Source organism: Tachypleus tridentatus, chromosome 6, assembly GCF_004210375.1.
Source record: "Tachypleus tridentatus isolate NWPU-2018 chromosome 6, ASM421037v1, whole genome shotgun sequence".
NCBI classification, from domain to species: domain Eukaryota; kingdom Metazoa; phylum Arthropoda; class Merostomata; order Xiphosura; family Limulidae; genus Tachypleus; species Tachypleus tridentatus.
The window spans coordinates 93077186-93090117 of NC_134830.1; the positions used below are offsets into that span (position 1 = coordinate 93077186).

The following is a 12932-nucleotide window of genomic DNA, read 5'->3' on the forward strand; positions in this document are numbered from 1 at the left end:
AAACCACATTTACAAGTAATGTATATAAAATCATTTATCAGCTTTTTCATACACTAAGAGGATTTTTTTTTACACAATCTTTAGGCTTGTCAGACGAACCTGCTGGTCGTTCTTCACTGTCTTCGTTAAAGGGCACGTCTCCTTTCACATCGTCATCCTTTCAGGACAGTGAGAAAACCCGTTCCCCAATTAGACGGTCAAGCCGTACCAGCGTGGAGGGTGACTATGAAAGAGAACCTTCTGGGTTTCGGAGACCTTCCCGAACACCTGCGACCCTTGCAGATGCTGATATAACAACCAATGTTCGTCGCTCTTACCGGTCATCACTACTAGATAATGATGATGACAACGGTCTGTATACTTATCCGCGCACTTCTCGCACACGTGATGAAGACGATGTTTTGTCACACATCCGTCATTCTTCTCGACTTACCTCTCGTGATGATAAGGATGACTCCTTGTCCTTCAGTCGAACCATCTGCTCTCGATACGAGGATGACGAAGTTTCTGGATCTTTACGTCGCTCCCCAGGTTTTTCTACCAGTAAAGATTATGATAACATTCACTCTTCTTCACGCCGGCGATCCTCCCGTATTTCTGATTTACGTGATGATGAAAGTGACACCATTACTTCTTCACGGATCCGCTCTGATCGATCCAGTACCCTAAAAGATGATAACGATATTTTGCCTTCTTCTCTTCGCCGTTCTTCTAAATCAGCAGCCTTGAACAAAGACAATGAAGACGAAAGCTTGTTATATAAAAAAAAAAGCATTCTGTCCTCATATGATGTAGATGACACAAGCAGACTGATAGTCAAGAAAAATTCGCAAACAACCATTTCATATGATATTGGAGAAATCGATAGTGAAACCTTCCTGAAAACTTCAAAAACCTCGTTTTCTTATAGTGAATCATACCCGACCGAAACACAGGTAAGGAAGATATGGCCTTTAATTTCAATTCTTATATGGGTTTGTTTTCTCCAAGTCGAGCTACAGTGTATACATGTACGCGGGTGCGCATATTGAAATACATCACTTAAACCTCTATTTTTCACAAGGTTGTATTCTTAATATATTTTAGTGAATTAAAGCGCCTCTAAAAGTAGGCAAAAGTACAAATGAAAATATTTTATGTCAAATTAAAACATGCAGAAATTGCAAACATTTCATTAAATTAATTGTTTGTTTGTTTAGGATTAAGCATAAAGCTACACAATAGGCTATCTGTGTTCTGCTCACCACGGGTATTGAAACCCGGTTTCTAGCGGTGCGAGTCCGCAGACATATCGCTGTGCCACTGGGGGAAAGGCGGCATTAGATTAGACCAAAGCATTTAGAAATGGTAAAAGGTTCATTAGATTACATGTAGAGATTTTTAAAAAGTTTCACATGTTAATTAAACTAAATATGAGAACTTCTTAAAACTTTAATAAATTAATCCAAATAACGTAGAAAGCGTAAAAACTTATATGTTAAAGCCAACCAAAGCATTATAGGTAACCACATAGCTACCAATGTAGCTTTAAAAATTCAGAATAAGTTTATATAAAGATAAACAAATTTAATTGTAGTTATTAAACTGTAATAGTAAAAACTGGAGCATATTTTATATATATTTAAAATATTAATATTGGGAAATGAAATTTGTAAATTAAAATTTAAGATTTATTGACAATTTTAAACTTGAGCATTCTGTTGATAACAATGTTTTGTAGTGAAGAAGTATTTGTTGTTTCTCTTTACCAAAGTGAATTGTGCTAATTAGGTAAAGAATATCACTAGCATTTTTACAAGCGCTAGTAAAGTACAGATCTTTGTAATATTATTTCTTTGAAAATCTTTTTATTAAAGAAAACTGAAGTTTGAGTAAATATAAATATACAACTTATAGCCTAGGTACTTCCTATATTTGTTGAAAGACGTTGCCGAAACCGCAAACGTCCGTTGTCAATGAAAATATAAAGACTGTACAAGCCTTGATCTTAAAATTCACAGTAAAATACTTTTATTTTATCAATACAAAAAAAAAAACTAGTGTTAATATTACTAAAACAAGTTTCTGTATTACTTTTGCCTCCAAGTATTACATTTTCTCTGTGCATTTAATGACGTTACTGTGATAATACACGTATTCAAACAAGCTCTGTCTTTCACAATACTAAATTATTTTGCTGTTTATCGACTAGAATACAAAAATCCACAGTAACAGTCATTTTAATACAGTAAATAAATCTAAATTGTTACGATGATTTATGTAGTTCGAAATCCAAAACAATTATTATTTTATAAGATTTTTGGATTGTTTGCTTCTGTATTAATGCAAAGCTACAAAATATGCAATGTGCAATCTGTATACGACTGGGATCGAAACCCAGACTTTAACGTTATTAGTTCTTAGACCTTCCTCTAATCCAATGAAGATTTTCATAATGGACATCAGTATCTGATAAAAAGTGTAATACTCACTTTAGCTGATTTTAATGTGATTTATACCTCATTACCTGAAGGCTTTAGTGTTACACTTTATATGAAGTTGTAGTATGTATAATATATATGTAATAATGCCAAATGAAAATGAAATACTTGATAGCTATATTAGCGGGAATAATAACCTATGTATATTATTTGAAAGACGAAAGGCGAAAGACTTTCGAAACGTCGTACTCTACACTTGTGTCTATACAACAGACGGTTACCGTCCATTCTACAAAGTTTCAGCACTTGTGTATTATTTAAATAATCTAAATATTTAATAATTTCCATTTTATTCATATAACGTTGATATTTATATAACAATATTCAATGTCTACTTTTAAATGGTAACAAACGCATCATCAGCCGAAAACACTTTTACAGGGATTCTCCGAAAACGGACTCCAAATTCGATATTCATTTACATTAGAGCACTTACCCTTCATAACTTGGTTAAAGACATTAACTTTGAATTATAGTGGCAATGGCCATTAAAGTGAAAAAAATGTAAAATAGTAGTTGAAGCATCAAGTTTGCGTTACAGTGCCGCCTAAATGTAGGCCATAGGTACATGAGTTTGATACTTTATTGATAGCGAATGTTTTTTGTTGGGTTTTTTTCAGTAAGATGTAACTGTAATTCCGTTCAATGTTTATGTGGGATGCAACTGAATAAGATGTAGTTATAACTAATATTCTGTTTGATGTAAAATAATCTGTCTTGAATTTGAGCACGGTATAAATGAAAATCTAAAACTTGTCACTCTTGTTCATTTTTTTTGTATAAATTATAAATCTTTTCAACAGATTACTGAAGAATATGAGAACATCCATTGTTTTGTTTTGTTTTCGTATTTGTATGGTATTTGTGTTTTTCTTTATGTTTTGCTTTAATTTCCAAACTGTAGTTCATCAAGTTAATTTTTAATGGATTAAAATAACAATGAAAAACTTGTGAAATTCATTTATTGAGCGAATTTTATGTTTTAAATTATTTTGTCTCAAGTAATCGTTGAAGCCATTCTTATGTAATGCACACTTTTAAAATGCTTTTTCTTTGCACATTTTCCCTGAATAACTTCATAAAATTTCATTATTAGATCAAACTGTTGTTTTATTCGTTTCCAAGCTTGGAAACCATAATTTAATTAGCTGTTGTAAAAATCGATAAGAAAACAAAAACGTAAAAGCATTTATTTATCTCCAGTCTTCATCTTATGTGGGATTACGGAATTTTATCTTTTCATACAGAAGTAGTTTTATATATTTATAAACTTTTTCCAGCCCGAGTAACTATTATAGTTTCCCTGACAAATATTCTTTTCTCTCCTCTGTTTTATACATGATGATTACAAAGAAAACCTCACATTTAAAATGATTAATTTCAAACACATTCGGAATAGTAAATTTAATTCAGTAAAAGTTACATGGTAAAAGGTGTTTCAAACTCCTACTGTACTTCCTACTTAAATCTTTTCCCTTGGTGTGGGTGCTAGTTTATCCTCTCCAGGATATGTACGTCCACTCACGTGTTTGCCGTGCGTAGCGACCTCTGAAGGAGAGGAATGGATCCTGATGAGTGGGGGATCCAAAGTCAGTATACCATTTTAGCCTTTAATTCCTATAGACGAGTGCCCCCCTACAGTTAATCTGCTGGTCCTGTATGGGCTTTCATAACGGGTGTTGTGGATATTGTGTTTGATGGTGGTATTTGGGTATATTGCTTACGAAACCCTGGGATTGTTGCAATGTCTTTGTTTGGCATTGAGGTGCGTTCTCTCATAGGATTCCATTTCTCCTTTCATTATGGATCCCCCAAATCCTTCAAAATCTAAAATCGTAAAAAAACCAGCTAACTGGTAAATGGTCATATCTTTAAGACTGAACAGTAATCTCCACCCCCATACTGCCCCTCTTCTTCATTTTCTTATCCTGCATTCTATGTCAGACAAACTCTTAGGGTAAATGTCTCCTTTTTTTGTCCAGAAGGAATTAGAGGGGTTTGCTGGTTCTCCAGAGTCAGTCAAGAAGCTAGATTCTGGAGACATCTTGTTCGAAACATCTACCCGAAAATATAGTGAACTTCTCTTGAAATTGAAAACCTTTTCAGATATACACATTTAGGCTACTCTCCAAACTGTTCCTTATGAGTAATTATTTTTGAAACAGATTTGAAGAACACCCACGAAACGGAAATTCTCACTGGTGTTTCCAAATAAGGAGTTTTCATGATACAACGTATCTATACTCATAAAGAAGGAATTATGCTACCTAGCAATTTTCTTATTTTAATGTTTACATCGCTACGTCCACCTGCTGCTGTCAAAGCAGGTCATATAAACTTTAAGGTAAGACCATATTCTTCCAACTTTTTCCAGTGTCAGCAGTTCGGTCATTCAAAGACGTCTTGTCGTGGTTCTATGACGTGTGCTCGTTGTGGTGGCAAATCAAAGATCATAATCCTACGAGTGCGAATTGGATCCTTACTGTGTTAATTGTAATGGTTCCTATCCCTCTTACTATCACTCTTGCCCTAAGTTAGTGGAGGAGAAAGAGGTACATTGATAAAAATATTTAACATTTGTTTTCTGGAGGCTCGAAAGTTATTGTCTCCAAGTTTGTCACAATGTATGCAGCTGCACTACGTTCCATTACTACAGTGACTGTACAGACAGTGCTTCCTGTACTTCTGTCAGAGTCTTTTTATTATGATGTGGAGACTCCTTTTGACTTCAATGGATAATCGAGTTAACAAGTCCATGCCTACTCCTATCTCTGTTCCGACCATTCTTTTCATTGACTGGCTGGGTTCACTTCCTTCAGCCCTAGCTTCTGGTGGCTGTTATGTTCCATCTTCTTTAGTCCCGAGATGCAAAATAATTATTCGTTTGCACCCTCAGTAACTGGAACCTATGTTTCCTGACAGACCTGCCTACTCAATCTAGGGCATTATCTCTAGAGAATGACAGACCCCTTTTTAATAAAGAAAAATGGCGTGATCATAAACAGAAGAATTCTTCATTCAGTTACCTTCCACCTAGGTGAAGATTTCTACTTTGATACACTTGAACCGTCGAGGTTCCTGTTCTTATCTGGATGGTATTAAGGCCTTGATTGATTCCTATCAACCCATTTTTCTTTTCTTACAAAAAACATATCGGAAACCTGCCAGTATAATTACCTTTTGGTAGTTTATATCAGAATGACAGGTTGTTTGATGGGCGAGTGCATAAAGGAGTAGTGCTGCTGGTTTACCAGCGTCTGCTAACCTTGTCTGTGTAACTCAATACACCCTTGGAAGCTATAGCCATCCGTGTTTCCATGGGTTGTACCATCACTACTTGTTCCCTCTACCAAAAACTAACCTAGCAACTTAAATCTCTTTTTTTCACTAATTAGTTCTTATTAACCTCTCGTTTAACAATACTAGATTGCAGGAGTAAATGAACACTATCCAGAACAGGTGATTCTTGTAAGAAATTCGTTGATGGGTAAGCTTGATATGCTGATTGAGAATAATAGCAGACACACTGAATACCTTCTGTGATAATTATACAGAGAATTATACCGCATTTAAACTTTCCGGCATAAAAGTTACAATTTTAAATGTGTCTCTGACGAAATTTAATATTCCTAGAAAAAATATTAAAATATAAAGTTGCTTTTTATAAGGACCATGTAAATAAAGCTACGCAGTTTATTTGATCTAAAGTTGAAAGACATGTTGCTATGTTTTGTGTTACACTTTGTGCTTACCATAGGAATCGAAACCAGAATTTTCACGTAATAAGTCATCATATTTATCGCTGAACCACGAGGAGTGAGGGTCAAAGTGGCAAATTTAATTATTGTATTTTCACAAGAAGTGAAACATTACACAGAAAGTAGCTAGTTCACACCATCTACTTCAAACTCTTGAGCTGCTCTTTATCAACGAAAAGTGGGATTAACTGTCTCTTTATAACACTTCCACGGCGGAAATAATGAGCATGATCGGCAAAGTGTTGCAATTACACGAACTGTAGCTTACGAGTCAAGTACCCTAACTACTAAACTGGATTAGGCAAAGTCAAAATGGAGGCTAAATTAAACATTTGTATCTCTTTGAATAAGTTTGAATTTGCCTGAATTTCTTCCTGCATGTATTTACAATGCTGCTAAAGTACATTATTGTATAGCAATATTTTTCTTCTTTTTTTTTTAATTTCGCGCTAGCTGTCCCTAAATTTTCCCAGTGTAAGACTAGAGGGAAGGCAGCTAGTCATCACCCCCATCAGTAACTCTTGCGCTACTCTTTTACCAACGAATAGTGGGATTGACCGTCACATTATAACGCCCACACGGCTAAAAGGGCGAGCATGTTTGATGTGATGGGGATTCGAACCTGTGACCCCATTACCTGTGACCCTTGGCATTACGAACACCAAATATACGACCACGTAAATAGAAGAATAAAACTACACTGAGACTCATGTTCTTCCTAAGTACGTTTTCTCATAAACAACTGTCATGGACTTCTACGTGTCCTTAATTTGTATATGTTTTCAGACATTTAACGTTGGAGATGTATTTATTAACCCATTCATAAAAAAATGAAACAGAAGATGATCGTCTCATAAGGCTCTGTTTAGCTCAAAAACATCATGGCCTTTTTAGTTTCTATGTTTAGAGTGTGACTAGCACCTAACAATTTAAAGTTCTGCGCATCTCCCAAAGAAAATATAACACACAGTATGTAGCTTCCCGCTGGGAAACACCTGCGCACGAGGTACTTAATGGTTTGTGAAGGCGGAAAAATGTGTTATTCTGGTAAGATCGTTTATACTGTTATATATTATATTTTTGTAACTTTTCCTTAAGGACCATCATTAATAAAATCTTCCCACGGGGCCTGTAGTTGTTCAAACTTGGCAGCTAAGCCTTGTTCTATTACAATTTATAACATTAAGCATCATAAGAACAAGAATTCCAGCAGGTTTCTTAAATACCTGGTAAGAACTATGAGTTACACCTGGAGTAGTTTTGTGTGCCCTCTATGCTTGAATCAAAATTTATTGAAATTCCTTATCTGTTTATTGGAAGCAGTCGACAAAATATTGGTCATGTAATTTTCGACTATCACTCACTAAGGAAGCTGACTGTCGTCGAAAAAATATTACCTAGCTGAAGATAAATTTGTCTATTTTTGTATTTTTCATCTGTTAAATAATCTTACATCTTAAATTTGTGCATGATGGATACTTTTATCGACAAGACACAATAAATTAAATGAAACTTCTAATCTCTCATGCGTCATCCGCAACTTATTATAATGAAAAGTGTGAAAGAATTTCCGAAAACTGATTTTAACATGAAATTGCAGAATTTTTTTTTAAAATAACAACAACATCCGAAATGTTGAAAGATTACATAACGGGTAAATGGCTTCTAATTTAAGCGATCTGGTTTTATTGTAACTGTTAGAATTGAAGATATCTGTAAACTTTCGTATGTATTGTATTTCAGAACCATTTTGCATAAAACGTGACATATGATGGTAACAATATGTCATCCGGTACTGACAGAATACCATTGGTTAGTGGCAGAGGATCGTTTTGCCGAATCACTCAAAAAAGCGTTTCCATGGAAGAATATAAATACGTTCCTTACTTTAAATACTTGCGACCCGACCAAACTACTGGCTGTCGAATAACCCAAAAAAGTCTAGGTATGGGTGATTATAAGTACATATATCCTATAATTGATCAAACTGGAAAAACAAAATGATTAGTGAGCATGAATTTCACTGCAGAATAACAGCAAAGTATCATGCTATGGCAGGTCATAAATATATTTACCCAGTGTTAGCTAGGAACCATGAGGAAATAAGTCGTGGGGACCTTATTCCTGTTACTACAGATGATGATATGATTCAAGATGTGTTGGTTCCAGATGAACTGCATATTATAATAAATGGCAGTATTCATGAAGTACTAAAAATTAAAAATGGAACTGACTTGTATATATCTGGTAAAGAAGGCGATATATTTCCAGCAGGTATAAAGACGATAATCATATGTGAAAAAAAGGTGGAAGGTAAAGTAAAAAGAAACAGAACAGCACCGTTGTGTTTGAATAGAAAAAATGACAGTATATGTATAACAGATTTACATTCTTCTGAAAATCCTCGAATAAAAACACTGAAAGATGTTTTAAAGAGAACAAAAGATGAAGGACTTATGCAAACCTCCTGGAAGCCTGAGATAGAAAACGTTGGTAATTTACAAAGAAAGAAAGAACCCAAAAATGTAATTATTTCAAAATTCAAAAATAAATACACAAGTACAAAATCGAATCATAATTTTCAAGGGAATGAAAAAACAGAAAATGAAATGCCTCCAAGTTTTGAAAGTAAAACCACAGAGAAAACACGAATCGAAAACTTACAAAATGTATCTCTTTCTGAAGTTGAAACTGAAGCTAAAGATAATCAATCACTTGACAAGTTTCAAGAAATGGAAAAATCAAAAGACAAGTTGGATTCAAATAGCGAAATTAAACTTTTTAGGCAGAAGTCTGTTGACGATTTAAAATATAAGGAAAAGTCACAAAATGAACTATTTGCAAAATCTCAAACAAAAGAAACGAATAAATTTTCAACTGAAAATGTTCAAGAAAATAAACATATTAAATTAACTTCTTTTGAGTTCAAGAATAAAAAAAGAATTATCCAAGAAGAACAAAATATAATAGATAAAAACGTAATCTCTAAAGTCTCACGGATGACTGTAACAAAACATTTGACTCTTTTTCTTCTACTCGTTATGAAACTAGCCAAAGTAAAGGAAATTTAAACTTATGTGATGGTTTAGAAAGTAAAGTAGATGACATGTGCGATTCTTTTTCATTTACTGGTTATGAAACTAGTCACAGTAAAGGAAACTCGATTTTGTGTGATGATTCAGAAGCAAAATTACTAAATGATTTCAATGAGTTTGAAGTAAGAGGAACTGAATGGTGTTCAGAAAAAGATAAGAGAAGTTCTGTAGTTGGGGCTCAATCATGTTCATTATTTGAAAACAATATGACTATCTCAAGAGTAAATATGTATGATCAATTCGAAGAAACTAATTGCACGAGAAACTGTGAATATATGTCTGAAACAGATATGGAAAATGTCATCCAAAAGAAACAAGATGTCAAAAACGTATCTTTCTTACATTCAAGAGATTTTCGCTCCAACGATTTATTAGAATTAAAAGTGAGAACGAAAAGAACAATTTGTGCCTAAACCAATCGAATCGGAATATTCTATGGAACTCTTACCTATAGTCATTGAATTTGAAAAAGAAGGAAATAATAGTAAAAACTTGGCGGAAGAAAATCAATTTAAGTTAGAATCGGTTCACTCCAAGTATTCTTCTTGCCACGCGTTACTTGAAGGTCATAAAATTGCGAAAGAGAATCATAAAAGTATCAGCTTAACTGCGAAAGATCAAACTAACTCTGAAGTCACTGATTCAAAAGACTCTTTTGTCCAGGCTGTACATGAAGTTAGTGAACTTAACAAAGAAAACTCTCAAGATGTTAGCTCAGCAGAAATAATGCTAGCCAAGGAATCTTCTCGACGTCACGTGACAATGGATGCACACAACATACTTTCCGCTCAGTCAAAAGAAACTTATTTCGCTCCTTTCGTAGGCCTCCTAGTAAATGCTGACTCCAAAGACCAAAACTGTGTTATATGCACAAGTAATGGTCGTTATACTGTATCACATGAAGTAGTTGAGTCTAAATCTAGTTCAGGCACTTTAGTTTCGAGAGCTAGCAGTTTCATTGCCAGAAAAGAACATACTGAAGAACAAAGTGAATTTATTAACGTTGAGAAAGGCAACATATTACATGACTGCGATCATAATACAGTTTTGAAAACTGTTGTTGAACCAAAAGGTGAAAAACGAATTTTTAGCACAAGGAATCACGATAATTCAGGTTTTGAAGATAAATTCAAAGAAGTGATTCAACACAAGCACTCTAAAGATATTGTTCATACGTCAGACTTAACATTTACATCAGGAGAACGTAAACTGCAAGAAAGTGGAAATGCCAAAAGTGATGATTATTACCTGCAAAGAACGAATGTACAAGTAGCACAATGTTTTAAGAGAGGTGAAACAGCCCTAACGAGTACAAAACCTATTGTTGTTGGTTCATCACATGAAGCTATGTCATCTCGCCCCAAAGGAAAGTTTCGTCATGTGCCAAAAAAGGTGAATAGCTCTTAACGTTTGTTTAAAATTTGCTTTAATTTACTTATGCTTGTTTTAACGGAAATCTTTTTATTGTAAGTTTTTACTCCAAATTTGACAACACAAAAAGGACAACACAATTTATATAAAAATGTTTCCTTGTTGGTCTTATATAAAGTCTGACTAGTCCTTTAATGCATATACTACCTAGAGGCGCCATGATTATACTCTCATGTATGTAATTTTATGTCAATAAAGTGTGCTTAGTGTTGATAGCTCATTGTATAGATTTGAGCTTCAGAAATAAACAACATACTTTTATCGTTATTGGTGTTTATTTAACTATTGCAGTATACTATTCGTTGTTATTAAATCTTCTTATTTCATTATGTAAATTTGTATTGTTGTTTTCATGCTGAACGACCAGGATATATCTTTGTCGTTACTGTCAGTTTGTCCTTTAGAGATGTACACTAAGATTTGTTTTCGTTATCATATTATCTTTAGTGGCTACTTTACCTTCTTTGTAATATTTAAGCTTGGTACCATTAAATATAATATTTTCTGTTAACTGTTGATATATTTAATTCCACATTTATTTAAAAATCGTTACTTATTAAGGTAATACGTTTACTTTTTGTGCATTTCTTTCGTTACTGACAATTCCAGGGGTGTCGTTAGATACTACACACGTAGCCCGTGCTCTGAATCCACAGTTGATGCCTTGAAAAATCAAATAGAAAACCATGATCGATATCATACTGAAAAGCCGAATCTTTTAAGCGCCTAGAGACGCTTCTGGGTTGTTCTTATAATCCTTAGTTCCTATTATTGAACTTGTATAGCAATTATTAACGTTAACCTATAAAACTGTGTTTTTAAATTGGTACAGTTACTGATACTCGTGTAGCCACTGCATAAGTTACTGATACTTTGTATCCTCTGTATGTTTATTCTTATCATTTGGCATATCTATATGATGACAAATATTTACATATCTGTCATACTCTCGTTACTCAATTCACTTTATACGCGTAAGAATATAATGTACTGATAAAATATGTAAGATATAACGTACGAATAAATTGCAGAGGAGTAAGAGCCAAATTACAAGTGAGCAAGGAGATTTAAGCTCAGGTTTATTTTATTAAGCAAAGCGAGGGGAATGTGCGGGTCCAAAGCTCACTTCAGAGCCCTAGAGGGTCTCCTTGGATTCTGGGTTAAAGCTTCTTCTGCTTTTCCTGAGAGTAATCTTCCCAATTTTGATGCATTTTTACTGGGACAGGTTGAAAAAGTTGCAGCCCCCTGCTTCCTACGCCACTGATAACATACGTATTGATAAAAGATGTAAAAATAAAACATAGAATATATTATTCTATGATATAACGTATCATAGAACCAATCTGTATTTCAAATCTAAAGACATTTTAAAAAATATGGTTATATATTAAATAAATGGTTAACTTTATAATAATTACAGCATATTAACATAAAATACAAAAAGTTAATATATACTTCTTCTAATGCCATGAATATTTTCAAAAGATAAGATACGTGTCCAATATTAATTATAAATGTACTAATTATTTTCTAGGTAATCACCGGTTGTTCACAACTTATATTTTATGTATAAAGTAAACGAGAAAAGAATTAGCTCGAAAACCTTGTCAATTACCTAAGATAATGATGCATTCTTGCATTAGGTTCATGTTTCACTTATATTTTCTTATAAATGTAAGTAAACTCTCTTGACAATAACTTTTGCATTTAACTGATTGCGCCAAACATCACGTGCTTTTAACATATAATTATTTACATGCATATTATTGTGGTTGCCAGTTCATGTGTATTATATGGAAAGTTTAAAATTTGAAGACTTGGTTCTGCAACTTTTTTTTTCCCAGGATCTTAATGATTTCGTTGAGTGAGGCTCAAATATTCACTTAGCGTATATTTCAATCTTGTTTTTTTTTAAACAAATTCCGATCATATATATTTATCGCATCCCAACGGGCACACGAGCTCTGCTAGTGAGGGAAACGCGTTATCGATGTGATTGAAATATTATTATACATTCTTTTCATTGGAAAGAAAAAAGAATAACTTAATGGACTGAATAAAATATGCCGTGTTTAAAAAACAAAATACAATAAATCTAATACTGTTGTATTATGGCAAATATAACTTGGTCTATGCATGGCTGCTGTATCTCGCTGTAAGTTAACTTT

The 12932-nt window shown here is 33.7% G+C and overlaps 1 protein-coding gene across 3 annotated transcripts in view; it reads left to right on the forward strand.

Annotated features, from left to right (window-relative positions):
* The window catches only part of LOC143253057 (uncharacterized), a 98309-nt gene that overhangs the window by 19611 nt on the left and 65766 nt on the right, over positions 1 to 12932 (forward strand). For 2 of the 3 annotated variants that reach the window (XM_076506215.1, XM_076506216.1), the window contains exon 1: positions 7982 to 10725. In XM_076506215.1, the coding sequence (XP_076362330.1) occupies positions 9769 to 10725 (957 nt within the window). In that variant the 5' untranslated portion in view covers positions 7982 to 9768. Of the gene's footprint in view, positions 1 to 84; positions 936 to 7981; positions 10726 to 12932 lie in introns of those variants that run through there. The other variant, XM_076506217.1, reaches the window with a different exon arrangement.